At 51.2% G+C, this 21,200-nt stretch overlaps 1 protein-coding gene across 1 annotated transcript in view; it reads left to right on the top strand.

Annotated features, from left to right (window-relative positions):
- Positions 1-15,082, top strand: part of ANP32A (acidic nuclear phosphoprotein 32 family member A) — a 39,933-nt gene extending 24,851 nt beyond the window's left edge. Inside the window, exons 2-7 of the mRNA XM_082839739.1 lie at positions 6,592-6,741; positions 6,981-7,103; positions 9,883-10,081; positions 11,379-11,476; positions 13,595-13,658; positions 13,862-15,082. Coding sequence (XP_082695865.1) covers positions 6,592-6,741; positions 6,981-7,103; positions 9,883-10,081; positions 11,379-11,476; positions 13,595-13,658; positions 13,862-13,923 — 696 coding nt within the window. The 3' untranslated portion in view covers positions 13,924-15,082. The remainder of the gene's footprint in view (positions 1-6,591; positions 6,742-6,980; positions 7,104-9,882; positions 10,082-11,378; positions 11,477-13,594; positions 13,659-13,861) is intronic.
- The last annotated feature ends 6,118 nt before the right edge of the window (positions 15,083-21,200 follow it).

Genomic DNA, 21,200 nt, shown 5'->3' with positions numbered 1-21,200 from the left:
GGTTGTGGTCAGAAAGCCACTGACCCAGATGATCCTGAAGGCCTTTCTAAGCTTTCGAAATGTCCAGCTTTTCCCCCAGAGCCTGACTTTGCCCCCATGGAACCCGACTGGTTTTTGCATCTTTTGCCACACTGACTGTTAAGCAGAACTAGAGATTTTAGGGACAGAACCACAAGCGTCTATCAGTGCTATCGATCACCTCTGAGAAGAAGCCCATTTCCCCTCAGCCTCGGTGTCTCAAACAGTTGGTCTTCGAGCTAGAAACGGGATCTGCAACAGGGGATGGCCCATTTAAAAGCTGACCTATTTAAAACCCATGAGCACCAAAAAAACACGGGGTCAATCTGATTTAAGTCTTCTGTTGGAAGCCTGGGACCTGAAAACTAAATTGGTCAGGGACTGACAAGGTTGAAACCAAAGCTACAAATATTTATTACATTCTTGTTTGGTGAAAGAAAAGAAGATCAGGCTTCGAGTTTCGTGGGACAAACTAAACAAAACAAGGTGTAGGTATAAAATCCAGCAGGGGGTGTCTTCTGAGCACAGCATCTTAGCCGTCCAGAACGTGGAGAGGCTTCTGTTCCACGAGGAAGCCTTGAGGGCAGCAGGGGTGACTCAGAGCTGCGGGCCTGCCTTGATTCCCATTCTTGTGCCTTGACTCAATCCGCAGGCCGTGGATTGGGGAACAGGCAGGTGGCTTTTTCCAAGCTGGGGATGCTCTAAGTGCATTGTTTCATCTAATCCAACCCGAAGTGGTGGGCACTATTGTCATTGGAGGAAACGAGCTCAGGAGAGGTGAGATGATGAGCTTGCAGTGGGGAATTTGAACTCGAGCCAGGTGCGTCCGACTCCGGAGCCTGCCTTCTGCCCACCTGTCCACATTGCCTCAGGAAGTGCTGGAAAAATAAAGAGCAGCGCCCTCTCGAGCTTCCTTCTCTCTGGTTCTGGCCTTCAGAGGGCCCTGCTTTAGGCCCAAGCTGTCCATTTAAATCAGGGCCAACTTCCTGGGCATGTGACCTGTGTGGTCACACAGGCTCCATGCTTAGAAGGTCCCTCCCTGCTCTTGGGTTTAATGCGCTCCTGTCACTGTCTGGGAATTCTTAACAATTTTTGAGCAAGGGGTCTCCCGTTTTCATTTTACACTGGGCCCTGCAAATTATCTGGCCGGCCCTGGCTTTGCTCTAGTGCATCCCCTTTCTTGGTCTTTCTGGGTCCCTCCTGCCTGTCCTTAGTGTGCCCATCCTCTCGGGGTGGAGGCGTGCGAAGCATGCACCCTGTTCCCAGCCTCGGGCCTGCTACGTGGCACAGTGGACTATAGTTGTTTACCAGGGGCCTGTCTCCTCCTAGCCCACCACCACACCTCTTGCTGGCAGGGACCCCCAGCTGTGGCTCTCCGTCACCTCCGTGTCCCCTCAGCTGCTCAGATGGACAGTGTCACAGGAGCTTGCTGGGTGGAGAGAGGGGTTTCTTACGGGCAAGAGACCTGAGTGCAGACCCTTGGGGTCAGGTCAAGAAGAGGGTGCACCACTGACCTACCTCCTCTTGGGGCTTGTGCTTACCTGGGGGGACACGAAACACACGAGAACACGTTGTTGTTATTGTTTATAATGAGGGAGGGCTCATTCAACGTGTATCGGACTGGTTGCACTGTGTCCCGATGCTTTGTCTCCCTCTGCATGCCCCCGCACCTAGTGCTGTGGCTGGCACGATAAACAGGAACATTTGTTAAGCAGTTGCTCTGGTGTCCGCTCCCTGCTAGGCTGATTACGGAGAAGGACAGTTCCTGACCTCTAGGAGGATCGGATGCTTAATACACGATTAAATGATTCATGCGGCAGCTGCCCTCGGCGCCCCAGGATGCTCAGAGCTGGGTGCAGAAGGCTTCCTGGGGAGGCGGGCTTAACTAGATCTGTAGGCGAGTGTGAGAGGTGGGCAGGGGGCGATGAGATTGGAGGAAGTGGGGAGACGTCGAGAGTGGAGGGCCTCCTTGGGTCAGTTTAGGACCTTGAATTTTTTCCCAGAGGCAGCGGGAAGCCAGGAATGTTTTCTAGGCCAGAGTTTGCACTTTATAGGTTAAACAGATATCATCCTCCCCTTTCTTCGAGGCAGAGCCTGAGACCTCAGGGATCGAATCAGAGTCATTCAGCCAGCCAGGCCTTGGCCTCCGGGTGGGGGCCTGTTCCCAGTAGTCCAGCATTCCCACTGTTACATGGACCCCATTTGGAAGCAGAAGCAGACTTAGAGTGACTTAGATGACCGTGACCAGGACTGCAGTGCCGGCAGTAGAGAGGAATGGTCAAATGTGAGAGATCTGTAAAGACAAGATTTCACAGTTTTGAAACAAGCAACGGGTTGTTCCTTAGAGTAATAATGTGTTCGTGTTTATCACAGACAGTTCAGCTCCCCTTGGTGAGAAATGACTGCTGCGTCCTTGCTTTGGGGACAAGTTTTTCAGGAAATGCCGGAGCCGCGCAGTCTGATTTCCTGGGAACCTCAGTACCCCCCCACTACTGTCTCCGGGGGGGATGGGGGGTGGGCGCTGAGTATGAATATGCAGACACTTCTTGGGTGTTAACGCTGGAGGAATGAAGCAAAGGATCCTGTGGAGGGTTTTTGGGGTGATTGAAAAGTTCCCGATACAAGCAGAGTAATTCCAGTTTTGGGTTCTGGAGAGAGTAACCGCATTCGGATATTTTTAAACGGCCAGTGGAGTTGGGAGAGAGTCTAAACCCAAAGTACAAATTTTCAGTTTAATTTTAACTTTGCACTTAGCTCACACCCATGGTTTGGCGGGGAGAATGGGCCTCACTTTTTTTTTTCTTTTTTAAGCAGAATACACCCTGGATGTAAAAGGGATGTTCTCTTCACATGGAAGGGTTTGCAGCAGCAGCAGCAGCGAGCAGAGATGGGAGGAAGCGGGCTGGAATTGCAGCAGGGTTTCAAAGTCAGTTTAAGGAAGGTTGGGGTGGGTTTGACGTTTTGAAACACGTTAGCCTGCCCTGGAGCTGTAAGAAAGCGTGGGCTTGTGTGGAAGCAGGTGGAACAGGGGGTGGACGGAATACCCTCCACAGGTCAGCTCTCGGGCTGGAGTTTTTGTTTTTTCCTGTTTGGTGCGTTACAGACACTTCACAGGCTGCTTACTTGCCATACCCGATGTGACTCATCACCTCACAGAGAGGCAGTGGGTTTCCCCGATGTGGTTTGGCCTCTCTGGTGTAAGCCTCAGCCCACCCCTCCCCTCTTTGATCTCTCCCCAAACTGGGCTGAAACACCGCCAGGAAGGAAATGCAGAAACCATGGGGATCCCGGAGGCCCCACAGACCTGGAGCAGCCACCTGGACTTCCAGACACCACAGGCTTTCCCTCCCGAGTGATGGGAAGCAGCCTCTTTCTCCTTGGGGAAGAGCAGGGTCTCAGGCCCCCGGGCCCCTCTCCAGATCCTCCCCCACTGACTGCAGTGTCATTGGAACGGGGGCTGGGTTAAGTTTTGTGCTTTGATTACCGAGGAAGTGTAACCAGGGTGGGACCGCTGGGAGTGGCCCCCACTCGCCGGTGGAACAGTTAGAAGAGGGGCCGAAGGGGGTGTAGGTGCCGTCAGGGTAGCTTGTAGGATCAGTTGGGGGTCTGTAAGAGCCTGTGCCCTGCACTTGGGAATAGCAGGGAAACCCTCCTTATCTTGCGGCAACACTGACCATCGGGGTCCATTAGATACCCTCCTATGCCCATTCCTGGGGCTTTAGGGTCTGTGGTTCAGATGTGGCTGTAAACTGGGAGAATACCCCAGGAACACCCCGTGGAGCGATTGTGAGGATTAACCGAGACGGTGCCTTTGAAGAGTGTGCCTGCTAAGGGCTCTGGAAAGAGCCCATGATTGTTTTTAATAAAAGCATTAGTAGTGGTGGCTTGCATATTGTCCCCGAGAGGAATGGCCACCAGTTTGGGCATGGTGCTGGGAGCTGGGGCTGGAACCTTGGGTCTGTCTGTAAAATTCCCAGGCAGCATCATGCCTCTCCGGGATAGAGGCTGACTTCCAGGAGGAATTCCCTTGACTCCACAGCACCATCTCCCCCTGTTACTGAGGCCTCCTCCTTGGATGATGGCCGTAAGAGGAGAAGCCCTTGACCCATCTAGAAAAACCACATGTCTGAAATCTTTGAGGGTGGACTGGAAGCCCTTCTCATATTTGTCTTTCTTTGGTGGAGCTTAAACAATTCCCAGGGCCTTCCAAGGAAAGAAGTGACTGGAGGAGCCCACTCCAGTGGCTGTGTGACCCCAGCAGTAACTGCAGACGAAGGGGAGGTGACTCTCCCTCCCCCGGGAAAGTTGATCTCCCTCCACTGCTCCCCTAAGGCCTGGTTTCCTGGCTCTACACTGATTTCCTGCCCTAGGGCAGAAGGCCTCATGGGATTTATTCCCAGGCACACTTGCAGTGACCTTGAGAAAGGTGGCTTGACCTGGACACCCCCTCCCCTGGGGACTGAGAGAGTGGGAAAGAACTTAACTTCCCCCATCCCAGATCCAGGGGAAAGGTGGGCCCTGGCGCTGGTGCTTGAGCCGAGAGCTTGCTAGCCCTGGGTGAGAGCTGCCTCGCCTGGCTTTGCCCCTTCTGGCAAATTGCTGTAGTCCTAGACTGAGCAGGCTCGCTCTCTCCACCAGGGAAGAAGAAGGCAGGGCAACTATTGGGTGCTGTGGCCCAGACGTGCCCCGAGCGCTCCTGGTCTGACCACTGGCGAGGGTGGACTGAGGAGCCCTGCTGTGGATCTGTTCCCCCGGCTTGGCCCAGGGACGCCCGAGTAGGAGGACCACTGAGACAGACGGTCATCCTGGGCCGTGCAGGAAGAAGCTGGGCAAATGGGCCTGCTGAGAGGCAGGGAGCAGCCCTGGACAGGGACTGCTTAGAATACGCCTGTCTGCTTATCTAGGAGGAGAAAAGCCTGCTCCCTGCCTCTCAGCAGGAAATGACAACGCAGGGCTGCTATGGAGAAGGACGGGCCTGTACCGAGTGACCCATGGGTGAGAAATCCGAACCTGTGGGTGGAAGTCCCAGGGAGGCATCATATCCAGGTGACGTCAGTACATGTTTCCTGGAGGCTGCAGGGAGGGGGCACATGGAGATGCTGTGTCAAGCACCAGGTGCAGCCAGGAAGGATCACCTTTAAGGTGCCTGCCAGCCCTGGAAGGCCAGGGAGCAGCCCTCTATCAGCTCAGGACAGGAGTGGATAACCCTGGGCATCTCTCTGGAGGGCCAGGCAGCCTGGCGTCCCTTGCTGACTCCCCTGGGTCATTTCAGGCCTGAGACCTGAGGACTCTTCCTCAGCCTGTCTCCCTACCATCTGCGCTGGAACCTGCAGCCAGGTCTGCCTTTTAACAACACAATGAGACGGTAGCTGTTTATCAGCTCTTTCTATCTCATCTGAAATAAGGATTTAAGGCCCAAATTTTGAGTAAGAAGAGAAGAGAGGGGAATCTAAGAACTCTAATAGGGCAAAACCACCTCCAGGGAGTTGGCGGGGGCAGGCAGGGCCACAGAGGTGCCTCCAAAGACTAACTCTTGGACTTTGCCAACCTCAGCATTTCTATATGGGTCCATCCTGGGTTTGTGGATATCCATTCTCTCCTTCCACATCTCCCTCCCAGGACCCTGAAGAGCAAAGTCTAGAGCCATGATACTCCATATGGTAATTTACGTGTGTCTCTTTACACTTATATTGATTAAAACTAAATAAAATTTGGGACTCTCTGGCAGTCCAGTGGTTAAGACTCTGCGCTTCCACTGGTTTGACCCCTGGTTGGGGAACTAAGATCCCACGTGCTGTGTGGTGTGGCCAAAAAAAGAAACCAGCTAAATAAAATGTAAAACTTAGTTCCTCAGCCTCACCTCAGCGGCCACATGTGGCTAGTGGCTCTTCTCTTAGTTGGGTTTCCATCGTCGCAGGAAGTTCTGTTGGTTCTGGTGGACAGCGCTGGTCTAGAGGATGGAGAGTTGGAGGGGTCCCTGGTCTGTGACCCTTACAGTGGGGCCAAGTGGTGAATGCCAGGCCGGATGGGCAGGCTCTGACCGTGGTGGCAGGGGCAGGTACGAGTGCAAGCAGACGGGGACGTCCTGGGAGCCGTCCACGGACACATGGAGGTGAAAGGCCCGTGGGGGGCTGAGGAGGCGAAGTCGTAGGTAGCTGGCCTCAGTAAGACGGTCAGGCGGGGCCGTGGTGGGCGCTGGGAGAGGGGCTCTGATGGAGTGGCAAGGCCGAGAGGTTGCCAACAGTGTTATGGCTGGTACCGTGGGGAGCTGGGGGCTGAGGTGTGGCGGTAGGGTTGGAACGAGACACCGCCCCCAGCCTTGCCGACAGCAGCGGGGCTTATTGCGTTTGTCTTCTCCAGTCCAGCCAAGGCTCCTGTCCGGAGGGGCCCCCTGGTTCTGCAGCTCCGTTCACCGCAGCGCTCCCCTAGATCCCCCCAGCATTGGTAAAGGCAGAAAGATCAGGGTGGGCGCTGGTGCTGCGATGCTTCCCGGCCTGCCTCCTGCCCTCCCCCTACCCCGGCCTCGGTCCCGATTCCTCGCCCAGTTGGTTCACGCCCTCCTTCCCTTTCCAGGTGAAAGAGCTTGTCCTGGACAACTGTCGGTCAAATGAAGGCAAAATCGAAGGCCTCACAGATGAATTTGAAGAACTGGAGTTCTTGAGTACAATCAACGTAGGCCTCACCTCAGTCGCAAACTTACCAAAGTTAAACAAACTTAAGAAGGTAAATAGAGCGGAGGAGCGTGTGTACTTGGGAGGCCGGGCTGGGGAGGAGGAAAGGGTCATTGTTCCACATTGAGGGAGCGTCACTGAAGGGGGGCGGCCAGGTGCGAGCCCCAGCACGCCCGCCAGGTCCTTCCTTAGCCAACTCCCTTCCTGGCCTGTCTGCGGGGAGCCGGCTGCCTGAGCCCAGAGCCTTCATTTTAAAAGCCGTTTCTGCTTTTTCTCTCCCTGCCTCTTTAGCTTGAACTAAGCGATAACAGAATCTCAGGGGGCCTGGAAGTATTGGCAGAAAAGTGTCCGAACCTCACGCATCTAAATTTAAGTGGCAACAAAATTAAAGACCTCAGCACAATAGAGCCACTGGTGAGTCACTGGGTCCTCCCCTCTCCACCGGGGTGGGAGGGATTGATATCAGGGAATACTACTTTTGCATTTGTATAACATGCTTTTTTGTTTTTACTCTGATTGTGTGCCATGAGATAGAGTCGGGGCTCCTACTTCTGGCCCATCCGTAGAGAAACTGAGGCCTAGAGAAGTTAAAGAGCTTGACCAGGGTCGCACAGTTAGAATGGGCATCAGGGTGAAGGATGCTGTAGGACCCAGGTCTCAATTTCTGGTCTAGTGCTTTTCTTCTTATAGTTTCTGCTCAGCTTTGGAAACCCGAGCTGTCATTTCTTTAGGCTTAGAGCATGGCTTGTGCCCTTCACTGGGGAGAGAGGAGCCATCCGGGAATTAAGCTGACCCTGGAGGTGGTCACCTGCTTTCTCCTTGGGTCACTGGCCAGAGGCTAGCACCTCTGAACCGTGGGAGGTGGGTTGGTCCTGACACAGGCCCCCTGGGATGACAGAGAGCCGTGTGGCACGGGAGCCCCATGCAGGCCTTCCCCTGTGGGGCGTAGAGAAGAGGGACCCTGGTCACCAGTCCTGGGTGTGATGGTGACCAGGGACTCAGAGATCTGGGCCGCATTTCCTCCTCCGCTGGTCCACATAGAGCTGAGCACACCCCAAACCTCACGATTCACTAGCCAGAAAGGGGCAGGTCATGGTTCATGGTTAGAATAACAGTTTCTACATTACCCAGATCTGAATGACTGTACTCCCTTGACTTCAAGGAAGTCAACTGTAAGATGTATCACTGATTCATGATAGCTTTTTTGAAATGTAGAAATAACTACCGCATTAAATTAACACTTATTGTAAATATATACATAAGAATTACTTCCTAAGCCATGCACCTTACAACAGGGAAAGGCCATGGGGATATTTGGCCAAGTGAGCCACGTCTCCCTTTTCTGGGTATATAGAGTGGCAGTTGGGGCATCTCTCAGTTTGTGTTCTTGTCCAAAACGCGTTCCTTGCCCTTCGTGGATGCTTGAAGGGCAGGTTGATGGGCCAGCGTGGCAGAACGGGAAGCTGGCATTTCTCCTCCCAACTCAGACTTTACCTGCTCATCTGTGGCCTGGGGTCAACTACTAGACTATGCTTCCCATTGAACTTTCTTTCAGGTCTTCCACCAATTTCCTTGGGGAAAGCAAAGCTATTTTGATCTACCTGGAAGCCTTGATTTCATAATTTCATTATAAAAGGAAAATATCTTTGAAGTTCTGTATATGTGTGTTTTAGTTGTGATTTGGGTACCATTATAGATCAGTCTCTCTCTCTCTCTCTCCCTCTCTCTCCCTCTCTCTCTCTCCCTCTCTCCCTCTCTCCCTCTCTCCCTCTCTCCCTCTCTCCCTCTCTCCCTCTCTCCCTCTCTCCCTCTCTCCCTCTCTCCCTCTCTCCCTCTCTCCCTCTCTCCCTCTCTCCCTCCCTCCCTCCCTCCCTCCCTCCCTCTCTCCCTCCCTCCCTCTCTCCCTCCCTCCCTCTCTCCCTCCCTCCCTCTCTCCCTCTCTCCCTCTCTCCCTCCCTCTCTCTCTCCCTCTCTCTCTCCCTCTCTCTCTCCCTCTCTCTCCCCCCCCTTGCCCAGACCACACATGGTTTTGTACCTTCTTCCCTGATTATCAGTGTGATTAATGTGTTTTACTCATTTCTGAGGGTGGGGGAACTGCCTTTGGTTGGGGGATGCTGGCCTCACCCACCCAGTCTGCAGCTCGGACTCCTTCCCTGCCCTTGACCCTCTGCTGAGAATGACCGGGTCTCAGTCACGAAATCTCAAGAGAGCAGCCTCATTCCTGACATTGACCCTGAGGGACAGTAGCCTTAATCACCAGTTATGCCTGGCCCCACTGGAACAGGGACTTGGCCCGGGGTGGGGTTCCTGTGCCTTGAAGACGTGTGAGGTAGGAAGTCAGGAGGCAGCTGTTTCTTGCTAGATGTATGACCATTTTGCTTCCTGGGCCTCAGATTCCAGCCACCAAGTGGGTATAATATGGGCCTAGAACCCATCGATGCATAAAGCTTTGATAAAGCAAATTGTGTTAAGTACTATGGACAAAATCTGGATGCTTCACTGGTTTTTCTCTTGTCCTTTTTGACAGGCAAAGAGTAAGAGCCCAGGTCTGAAGTTGGGCTGCCTGATCAAATCCCAATTCTCTGCCCTCTACTTCCTTGTCTGTAAAATGAACGAATAATTATTTCTGCCTTATCGGGGTCATGAGGATAAATTGAGTTAATCCGTAAAGTGCTATGTTAACTGCCATTATTATTATTATTCATAGAAGGAGGTAGTTTGTTAGTTCCTGTGGCCTTTTCAGTTCCTCTCTGGCTCCTCAGTCACAGGGGCAGGCAGCAAAGCGTGCTATGTTAACTTCCATTATTATTCTTCTTCATAGAAGGAGGTAGTTTGTTGTTCCTGTGGCCTTTTCAGTTTCTCTCTGGCTCCTCAGTCACAGGGGCAGGCAGCAACGCTCCTGGCTGCTGCAGCAAGAGAGCCCCGGCTTAATTTCAGGTGCGTCACTGTTACGGCAAGAGCTGTAATTGCAGAATAAAAGTGTTGGCGTCGGATGAGGCTTCGAAGATCCTCATCTTCCACGTGAATGAACATGAGGCCCCCCGACCAGGGCTGAGACGGCCGGGCAGGGCCAAACCAGAGTGTGCTCATCACCCGTGAGCCTGGAGCTCTGCACGCCGTCTCACCTCCCCCCATCTGTCTCCCCACCCCGCCTCCCACGCCGCTCACTGTCAACTTTGTTGTTTGCTTACAGAAAAAGTTAGAAAACCTCAAGAGCTTAGACCTTTTCAATTGCGAGGTGACCAACCTGAACGACTACCGAGAAAACGTGTTCAAGCTCCTTCCTCAGCTCACGTATCTCGATGGCTACGATCGGGACGACAAGGAGGCCCCCGACTCGGACGCCGAGGGCTACGTGGAGGGCCTGGAGGATGACGAGGAGGATGAGGATGGTGAGTGGCGCCAGGGAGAGGCCAGGCTTTATGGGGGGGGGGGGGCGGGCTGGGTGTCAGGGGGCCCCCACCGGCCCCCGAGGGCTATCGACCTCTTTCTAGAACTGTGGAGGGGAGTGGGCTGTCTGCTCTGTTTACTGTTGTCCCTGGTCTGTCTCATTGATTGACGCCCCTAAAATAACAGGGCCTGAGCCCCAGAGAAACATCCTGAGGTTCTCCAACTGCATAATAACTCCTTAAAAACCATCTGAGTCTTCCTTCAGTTTCTTTACCTTTTCCAAAGTCCCCCTGAAAATAAGATCCTACAGTGTCTCTCTATAGTGTGGTGCTGGACTCAGATACTCTTCCAGGGAGGGGACGAGCGGATGGAGGAAGGTGGGGTGTGGCCTGAGGGTCCCCTCTCTCCATCTAGGGTCCGGTAGTGGAGATGAGGTCACAGCTGGAGAGGTCGTGGGGCCCCCAGCTGACTGCCGCCCACGGGACTACATGGTAGGACCAGGGGGATGAGGACTGAGGAGCTCCAGGGGCCCAGGAAGCAGAGGAGGCTGCAGGCAGCACGTTGGGCTCCCTGGTGGTGTGGTGAGCAGTCAGGGACCACAGGAAGGAAAGAAGGAAAAGGAAGGAGAGCCTCGCATTTCCTTCCCACGCTGCCAGCTCAGTGCGGCTTCCCTGCAGGTCCTTGTGGCCAGAGTAAAGTTGAGGGTTGAGACCTTGCCTGAATAATTCAGATGTAAGAGTGCTTTTCCCTTGTTAGGTGGGAGTATGTTACAAGGGATTCAGACACCCTGTTTGTCTTAGTTTGTTCCATCTTGTGATGGGACAGAAAGGTCCCAGGACTGGAGCCCTGAGACCAGGCTTCTAGGCCCAGATCTGCCGCTAACTCCAGGTGTGACCTTGAACAACTCACTTCTCCCCCTCTGGGACTCAGTTTCCTCACCTTTAGGGCAGTGCGTTTGGCTAGATGCTCTTTGTGAATGAATTGACTTCTCAGCTGTCCCAGGCCTGTAACTTGGTTCTCTGATCCGGCATTTTCTCTCCCATCTCAGCCTCCACGAGAGATCTTTTGTCTTCGTAATACTTGGGAGGAGGGCTTACCTTTGGGATCATTTTAGGATGCTTATCTTTTGGGTTACTTTAGGATGCGTTCAGTCACATTAGAGCATCCAGGCTGTGGGCCTGGATGCGCGTGGGAGAGTCGTGGGCCCCACACCTTTGGTGCCAGGCCCTGGGCCTGTGCTGTGGGAGGGAAGGGCCAGCTCACCACCAGTTTGTTCTTGTCCCCATTCCCACTGCACAGAGGAAGAGTACGATGAAGATGCTCAGGTAGTGGAAGATGAGGAGGACGAGGAGGAGGAGGAGGAAGGTGAAGAGGAGGATGTGAGTGGAGAGGAAGAGGTGAGAGGTTGGGCTGGGCAGGGAACCGTCTCTCAGAGCCCCCCTCACTTACCCTGCTGCCTCTGAGTCAGTCCCACTAACTGCCTCGGTGATCCGCCTCGGCAGCCGGGAGCCCTGGCTGGGAATTGAACCCACTTCAGGGCCTGTTACTGGGTTGGTCTGGGAGAGGCAAGCCTTGCAGCTGGCCCTGGAAAAGAAAGAGGGAGGGGATTCATCTGCTGGGGCAAGCCTGGCACTTGTTTCCACATGAAAATTAGTTCCTGTAGAGTCCACATCCCCTTTTTCTACCTCTTTGCATCAGTATGTTAATTCAGTGAGCACTTACAGTGTGCCAAGGAAAATCGAAGACTGCCTTGAACTGGTGGGTAATAGGATAAGACACTGCTGGGTTCCACCTCAGGGGGTGACAAGGGTTCCCTGTACACAGCGGCAGCGCCATTATCCAAACACTGTCTGGCATCATTTTTTAACAAGGTCTGGGATGTGTCTGTGACGGTGGATCCCAGCTTCTACCACTTGCTAGCTGGGTGTCCCTGGACAAGTTCCGTGACCTTCTGAACCTATTTCCTCACCTGTACAATAGGTGTCATTTTCAAGCGGGGTTGTAAATAGGGATCAATTCACTGGCTTAAGAGGATAAAATAATTTGTAAGTAAAATGTTTAAGGACAAGGGAGTGTTTGCCCACTTACTGCTTTAGGCTTTCACACCCTTCTCCAAGGTCCTGGCTCTGTGTGCTGGGTTTTGTGTTTGGATGTTCTGAGTCTTTCAACAGCAGAGTCATTTTCCCTGGCTTTTCAGATTTCTAAGTCAACTCTTTCTAATTGCAAAACTTAGACCGAGAGAGGTTTAAAATGATGACAGCATGGACAAGGTACCTGCCTTCTCCCCCCGTTCCCTGTCTCTCTCCATCAAGGGCACAGATACCTGTCTGCCACACAGACCTGCTCAGGCGGGATCTCCCAGCCAGACCCCCACAAGCTGGGGAGAGGCAGGTCGGGGTTAGTGAGAAAACTGGTGAGATAGGCTTGGTTCCCGTCAAGTTGTGCTGCTGGGTGTCTCTTCTACCCAGGTGTAGGCTGCTAGGCTCACCTCTGAAGAATATTGTGTATTTTAAAAATAGAGACCTAGCAAAATAGTCCCCCCTAGGACAGGGCAATAAGTCATGTTGGCTAATGGATTTTTCGTCTTGCTCTTCCTGTCAGGAGCCGCCAATATGTAGAGGTTGTTTTTGGTTTGGGGTTGGTTTTTTGCTGTGGTTGTTTTTAGTAATCTCATTGACTATCTGCAAATTTCCAGCTTCCAGTAAAGGAGAGCGCGCGCACACACACACACACACACTCTTAGCAAACAGACTGATTAAGGAACTATTTGGTGACATTATGAAAGGATATTTCCCTTGACAAAAAGAAGTCTATTGCCAAGTTCTTATTAAACAATGGGCTGCCTGGTACTTTAGGAACAGTGTTCATGCAGATTCAACTAGCCTGGATCTACCGGAGCAGCGTGAAGCGTGGTCCTGTGTTGAGGGTGAATTCACATCCCTTGCTGAATCTCACGGAGGTGGGAGTGATGTCCTGGGCAGGGGGTGAGAATTGTATTTTTCCTCCCTCCAAGTGACCCAAGTTTGCAAGACGGTGAAGGGGCTGCACTCACCCACAGACTGGGGTCTGGACTGGGGTCTTCTCTTGAAGCCAAAACTAGAGTGAGGACAGATGAAAGCTCGGCCTACTTCACACGATGGAGAGTCGGCTGGGAAACTTGTTCCCCTAGGAGGGCACACTGCGGAGCTGCCTGAGTTATAGGGACTTCAGGTCAGGAATTCTTAACGGGGGATAGAATCTACCCCCCTCTGCTGACATTGTTTGCAGCTATTGTGTGTAATGTGGGTATTTTCTAGGGAAGGGGTTCAAAACTTTCTACAGATTCTTAAAGGGGGGGTCCTTGATACAAAAGAACCTCTGCTTTAGGTTCACCGGTGCGAAGCAGGTCTGTGGGAGCTCTGAGGGGCTTGGGGGCGGCCCCTACCTTTCTGAGCTCGGTGTCAGGGAAAGTGGCATCCTCCACGTGTCCCACGGTCGGGGCGTTCCTAATGTCCGGTGTCCATCTTCTCTCCTAGGAGGATGAGGAAGGTTATAACGATGGGGAAGTAGACGATGAGGAAGATGAAGAGGAGCTTGGTGGTACGGCAGCGTTTTTACTCTCCGCGGGTAGCAGGCTGGCCCCCTCAGTTGACAGTAGATGGCCTGGGTCCTGAGGACCTGGCCTTGGTTTGCCAAGGTTGGCAAAGCGTCCTAGACGTACGGTCCCCTGCTTTCCCAGCGGGGGGGTTAAGTAGGAGGCAGGATCCGTGTTTAATCTGAATGCCTTTTCCTTACTTTTCCAGAAGAAGAAAGGGGTCAGAAGCGAAAACGAGAACCTGAAGATGAGGGAGAAGACGATGACTAAGTGGAATAACCTATTTTGAAAAATTCCTATTGTGATTTGACTGTTTTTACCCGTACCCCCCCCAAATCCCGCTCCCCGAAACTTATTTTTTTCTGATTGTAACGTTGCTGTGGGAACGAGAGGGGAAAAGTGTACTGGGGGTTGTGGGGGGAGGGAGGGGGGAGGGGGTGGAATAAAATACTATTTTTACTGCCACTCTTTATTTTTTTCCCCTACTTTTTCTTTGTGTCTGTTTTGTCCCTGATAAATTTGCGATAGCTGAGTACACACACAAGTGAGCGTTTGTTCCTTACCCTCAAAGAGGACGGTTTGGAGATCTCTGACGTTTCCTGGTATTTCCCGAGTCTCTTGAGTTGGTTGGAAGGCCATGGCTGGCCTCAGTTTGGTTTCCCAAAGCCCAGGAGGGGCTGAGCACCAGCCGCATCTTACCTCTTGTTCTGGTTCCCGTGATTTCCGCCTTTCCTGGGCCCGCTAGAGGCAGCCAGCGCCCTGGTTTGTAAATAGCAACCGAAAGGCGTATTTTGGCACTAGTCGGGGGATCTTCCCCATCTCCCGTCCCCTTTCCCTCTTCACAGATGGTGGTGGGCTCCACTGTCCGAAGAAGACTCTGGTGTCACTCTTGTGATGAGCCAGAGAGCTGAGAGCAGCAGGCTTCTGAGTTAGGAGTAAAATGGATTTGGTAATTCTAATTAAAAGAGAAGAAGCAAACCCTCAAACTTCAACCTCTTTCAAAGATTAAAAACAAAACTGTCCTATCTTGTTCTGTAAAATATTAGAACGCTTTGTTTTACAAAATGACAAGAGAATTCTTCTACGTGTCCTCCTGTGCTTAGACCATTTTTACTAACCTAAGCACAGGAGACGCTGCTGCATGTCGGCTGGGTTTTTTTTTCATACACCCGAGCACGGAAAAACTAACGCAAAATTGTATTTTCTTACCTAGTGGAAATCTGAAATGACTGCAAATTCCTAGCGAATGTACAGGTTTGCTTTCCTGTCCCTCTTCTGGATTGCTTTTGAAGTGACGTGTGATCCCTTAGCCCGTGTTTCATCTGTATAAAAGAACATCTGCACCGGTTTTCCTCCCCCTCAGAAGAGCCAAACTTTGAGTTTTATGTCTGTTTGTCATTGATAAATTTCAATAAATCTTTTTATACAATTTTTTTGGGGGTGGCTTCTTTGAGTCCAACAGGTCATTGATCTAGGATGAATTCCAGATAACCTGCTAGCTGATGGGGGTGCAGGGGCGAGCTTCACATTGGTTACCTGATGAAATCGTCTTTCTTACAGGATATATAACCTGATACACTAAGTCTGGGTACTTTGGGTCTCAACTTGAGACTCGGTGGTGTGCTATCTTCATTAAAAACTTCATTTGGGCAGGGAAGTGGGGGTGGTGATGTAAAGAGAGAAAGATATAAAAAGAGTTATTAAAAAACACTCACCAGGAAGGCCAGCCTTGGGACCTTACTTTGAATATCTTTCATTGTTTTGTTGTTCAGACTGTAAAAAGAATACAGGAAAACCTGAGGAATGTACACAACAAATTTGTTGCTTTTTTCACTTAACGTTAATTATAATTTCTCTTCCTCTAAAGAGTCTTTACAAACATGTATCTGAAATGGCTATGTAGTAGTCCATTAACAATTCTGATTTGCTTAATTGTAACCAAACGGTAAGATGTTTGGGTTATTTCCAACCTACCACTAGACATTCTGTTATACTTTGCAGAGTCACTACACCAAAAGGTGACATGTATAAGGCTCATGTGCAAGGTTCCATGTTTTCCAGAAGGGTTATACCAATATACTGTGGTAATTTATACACATATATTCATTCTCAGCCGTATGGCCTTGAACCCGACAGCAAGCCCTAGATCCTGTGTAATTCCAGCAGAATGAGGTGTTCTCAGGAGAGACTGACCCACCCCACCCCCTGGGTGGTACCCTGACACCTACTGCCCTCTTTTTTGGAGCAGACAGACATCCTCTGGCTCCAGGTGTAGGCTTGGGAGGTGGCCTTGAGGCCAGGTCCTATGCTAGGCATCAGGACTATGAGGACGAACTGGCCAGGCATGCTCTGACCCTCCCAGAGCTGGTGAAGGAACATGGCAGTGGAGTGAAATCCAGAGGCACTCAAGCCTGGACTCAGGTTTTCTGGCCCTGACTCCATGGGGACTTTAAGGATTGGTTAACTTCACGTAGATATGGAAGTAAATGCTATAAAATGTAAGGTAAAGTGGATGATGATGGATGGGTTCATGCTGATGGGACCAAGGGAGGAAAACCCTATCTATGTCAGTCATATCAAGCAGTTACATCAGCACCTGAGATACGGTCTTGTGCCCGTTTTACTGATGAGGAAAACCTAGGTCCAGTGACTTGGAGGTAAGAAAAGGGGGAGGCAGGGTTAAACCTGTTTGGGCTATTTCCATTTCATCGAACTTAGTCATGAATGGCAAGGAGGAAGGGGAAGCTCATCCGGAGGGGGAGAGGCAGTAAGAGCTGACCTTTATTGAGTTCTTGTTGTGTGCCGGGTCCCATGCTTTACGTGCAGCATCTCATTCATTTGAGATGAATCCTCACAACCACCTTAGGTGGCTGCCATTGCCCTTGTTACACAGGTGGCTCAGAATGTGATTGGCCCAAGGTCCTGCAGCCAGAAAAGAGCAGCATCAGTAATAAACTAGGGTGTGTGGTTCCAGCACCAGCCCTCTTGCCTTCCACTACAGTGCCTCCCGTCGACTCCTCCCCCAGCTGCAACCACCTGTATGGGCCAGCTGTGTCGAAGCAGTTCTTCACCCCCTGCCCAGCACAGCCCCGGTGACAGGTTTCCCCACCGGGTCTAGTGAATGCCATAGGATGGACCCCTGAAACGGAAGGGCCCTTAGAAACCACCTAGTCATCAACCAGCCCTCTCATTCGATGAAAGAGGAAACCAAAACCCAGGGAGCGTAGGTGACGTGCCCAAGGTCACCCTGCAAGGCAGTGCCAGAGCCCAGCTGGAGCCCAGGACTCCCATTCCTGGGCTTCTGAAGCACCACATCTCTCGCAGCTGCACCATGTGGTTGCGGGGAAGCCAGCTGTCATGAGATGCAGAAGGTACACAGTGCAGTGTCTTCCAGAACACAACTGAGCCTTGGGGGGACAGGATGTAGTGAATGCGTGGCACATCTCTCTGTTTCATGTGGCTTTGGAGCGCAGCCTATGTTTTTAAATACTCACAGTGGGTAGTATCTGGGATTGATCATCCCTGAAAACGGTGTGCATTTCTTGGTAATGTGATGGTTCTTGATCATGAGTTCCTACTCTGTGTCATGTGCTATATCCATCGCCTCCCTCATCCTCATACAGATTTCATAGATGTAACCAAGGCTCAGAGAGATGAGACAACTAGCCTCAAACCTATGTCTTTCTGATGCAAGAGACCTTGCTCTCATCCACTGTGTTGAAGGAGCCAGGCAGATGAGGGAAGAGGGGATGAGCAATTCAGTTTGTCTCATTTGCTGACTTGAAAAGGCTGTTTTTATCCTGATTCAGAAACTCATTGTTCTTGGTTGGAAGGATTCCCAGTGGATCCCTAATAAAGCGGCTTTGGATAATGGCTGACCTGAGTCCCTGGACCAGCCCTTGGACAGGCCCCTGTGGCCGGCTGGACCCAGGGGTGAGCGGGGCCAAGGAGAGGGCTAGAGATGGTGGGACAGATGAGGGCAGGTCTGAGGCTGAATCGGCCTGAGGCCCTCAAGATAGCCACGAATATGCCAGCAAGGGGAGAGACTGGAGAAAGATTCAAACCTGATGGGGCATCTGTATAGACTGCTAACTGTCTCTGACTTTAGGAGCTGATGAAGGAGACATCAGTGTAGTTGCCGGCCAAGCATCAGTTGCTCTTGGTCTGGCAACAACACTACAAGGGACCGCTGGAAGGACTCACATGGATATGGGCCACTCCCATTCCTGAAGCTCAGATGGGGCTTCCCCACCGCTCTGGTTCTTGGGGTGAGCAGGTGACACTGTCCTGGCCAGTCAGCATATTCCAAACTTTGACCACAGTGACTGGTACAAGGAGGAGGCTGGAACCCAAACTGGTTAAATGAGGCTTGGTCCCTGGGATTTGGAAAATGAGAAACCTCCTACTGGGGGGATGGGGCTGGGAGGATGGAGGTACATCCCTTGGAGAGAACCTCTAGATGTTTCCATTTCAGCCTGAGGCAGTCCTGACTAACACAGTGAAGTGAGGACATCAGCGTACATTTAGAACTTACTGTTTGCTGGGCATTGTACATTATTTTGCTCGTTTCCCATAATGTCCTATCTGGTAGTCATTATTATCGCCATTTCGAAGACTGAGCCCATATATAAGTACTTGATAAATATTAGCTGCTTAGTGACAGGCACACAATAAATATTTTATAAAAATCAGCCTAGTGTTTCCCAAATTTCCCTGATAAGAATCCCTGGGGCTTGTCAGACTGCCAGCTCTCAGCCCTGGGAATTCTGGTTCAGTGGCTCTGAGGCGGTGCCCAGGAATCTGTGTTTCAACAAGTGCCCAGAGGATTCTCATCATCGAGGACATTTGGGAAATGTATTCAACTCAATCCCCACCACAGCCTACTGAGGAAGGTATTACAGCCATTTTTATTTAAAGTTGAGGAAAGTGAGGCTCGAGAGAGGTTTATAACCTGCCCAAGCTGACACAGGTGGTGAGTGACAGAGCTGGGCTTTGAACCTGGGTCTACGTGACGTTCACACTCCTTGGGGAAAAGGGATGATAATGACTGCCTGTGTATCTCACAGATTGTGAGATGATGCAAAAGATGGAAAGAACATCGCAAAGCGGAAAGTGAAAACCACGACGGAGAGAGAGAAATGGCTGCTTATGAAAAAGAAGCCCAAGCAACTCAAATATTTTCTCTAACCAGGGAAAAACAGAAGTCCTAAAAGCCACTTGGTCATTAAGATAATCTACGTGGAAGGTTTTTTTTCCTCCCTTTAAAATTCACATGTAATAAGATTCACTCTTTGTATCAAGCACCACAGTCATGCTAGATCTTAGTTTGTAGAATATCTTAGTTGTAAAAAGAAATGGGTTTGCACTCTGGGGGGTGTCCTAAGTCTTGCTGATGGCCTTTTGAAGGTGTTACAAGTTTTGGCCAAGGCTCAGAAGACCTAGACTCTCATCTTCGCTCTGAGACTAACAGCTGGGTAATTGCAGACAGGTCACCTTTACATCCTGTGAGAAGAGTGATGCAGACTGCATGACTCTGACAGCCTCAGTGATAGTTTGTTACATTCTTTCCCTCCCTGCCCTGAGGCTCTAGTTAGGGCTTTGTTGAATGTGAAGTTTAGGAAAGGCATTCCCTGGTAAAAACTTTGAGGTGACAGAAGGGTTAATGTGCAAGAAACAGCCTTCCTGCTGAGGCAGGAGCTCTCTGATGACCTTCTAAGGTCCCAACAAGTAGACAGCCCAGTCTATACCCACCCACAATTGCCTGGGTCATCCAGCTGGGCCAATAAGGAAGCAGAGAGAAAACTAATCCAAACTGAGTGCTCACTGGGTGCCCAGAGCTCGACACGGGTGCTCTCATTTCATTCTTGTTGTAGAATCTCCTTTGAGGTATTTATTATTCTCCCCACTTTCCAGATGAATACGCTGAGGTTCAGAGACATTACATCATCTGCTAAACATCATACAGCCCAGGAAAGCATGAGCTGGTATCAGAACCCATAGCTTCCTGGCCCGAAATACGGAAGTGTTTCCCCAATTCTCAGGTCCTGTGAAGCCTACAATGAAGTGCAGGGAGATTCATCTCCTCCAGATCTTGGTGGACTAATTTCATACCTTTTCTCAAGAATCTAGCTGTCAGGCCTGGCACACTCCTCCCACTCATCTCTGCAGTTCTCCAGACTTCTACATCTGACAAAATCAGCCTCGCCGTGGTCCCTGGGAACAGATGTCTTACGACAAAAATGATCTGAACCTCAGGAACAAGGAGGATGGATCGCTACCTCTGGAGAGAGGGGCCCTAGATGTTTTGAAGTATCAACAGCAGCTCCTTCTAATGCTTTAAAAATGGAAGAGACAGCAAGGCTGGTGGTACCATCCTGGGCTAGAGCTGGGAGGCCTGTGTGACTGGGGACGAGCCACCTCTCTGGAGTGTGTACCTCCCAGAAGTGTCAGGAGATACAGAGATGATAGAACTGGTCCAGTGGAGAGGGAGGCATCAATGATGTATGTAGAAAAGACAGAATCTGGGAGAAAATCAGAGGCCTGGGATCCTGTAACAGAAGCTTAGCCTTTGGTAGAGGAAAGGACACTTCTTTCTTTGCGACAGGGAAGAAGGGAGAGAACGGTTATGGGTACAGGTGGGTGGGTAGCTTTGGTGGAGGGAAGAAGGTAGAGTTCCATCGGCTTTTGAAGGACATACGAGCCAAGGTCACCAGTGGGGTATGGAGTCAGAGAGGGGCAGAAAGGGAGTAGTGGTTTGAAGAGAGACAAGAAGGTATGAGACATTTGTTCTGGAGGCTAAGTAAACCACCACCCCTGGGAAGCCTGGTGGGGGGTGGGGTGAACGCCTATTTACCTGCAACAGATGACCCCGACTTTAAAGGAGGACCCGTCAGCATGGCTCAGCTGCTAGAGTGCAGGCATCAAGGTGGCAGACAGTTGTGTTTAACTAGCCGGACGACTGTAATGCACACAGCGTGAGGCAAAGAAGACGGGGTGTTTAGAAAGTTGTAAGAGTGGACCGTGTGTCCTAAATTGGCTAAAGAGGGAAGTGAGTCATGACTGAGAGTGAGTGAGAAAGCAGGAGGCGGTCGGTAGATTGGAGAATGGCTGGAGCTGAAGGATTGTTGGGATGGGAGCACCAAGGTAGGTGAGTGGCAAGAAGAAGAGGCAGTGGTCAGAGAGTGGAGGTGTCCAAGGTGGTGCACTTATTGGTGAGAAGGTCAAAGAAATGACCATGTAGGTAGGATGGAGAAGCATGTCTTCATTGGAGGTGTGGAAGTGGGGAGTCTGCAGAACTGAGAGCCCAAGGTATTGGATGGCTCTTTTTTATTTTTTTAACTGTTAGCTTTTTGTTTTGTTTTTTCTGCCACACCACGAGGCATGCGGGATCTTAATTCCCTGACCAGGGATTAAACCTGTGCCCCCTGCAGTGGAAGCACAGAGTCCTAACCACTGGACCACCAGGGAAGTCCCCTGGATGGCTCATCCATGAGGTTATTGAAGTTGCCAAGAATGACAACAGGAACAATAATAGGAAAAAAGATAAT

Source organism: Leucopleurus acutus (genome assembly GCF_964270905.1).
Source record: "Leucopleurus acutus genome assembly, chromosome: 1".
NCBI classification, from domain to species: Eukaryota; Metazoa; Chordata; class Mammalia; order Artiodactyla; family Delphinidae; genus Leucopleurus; species Leucopleurus acutus.
The sequence above is the reverse complement of the archived record's forward strand: the minus strand, read 5'-3'. Positions and strand labels throughout refer to the sequence as shown.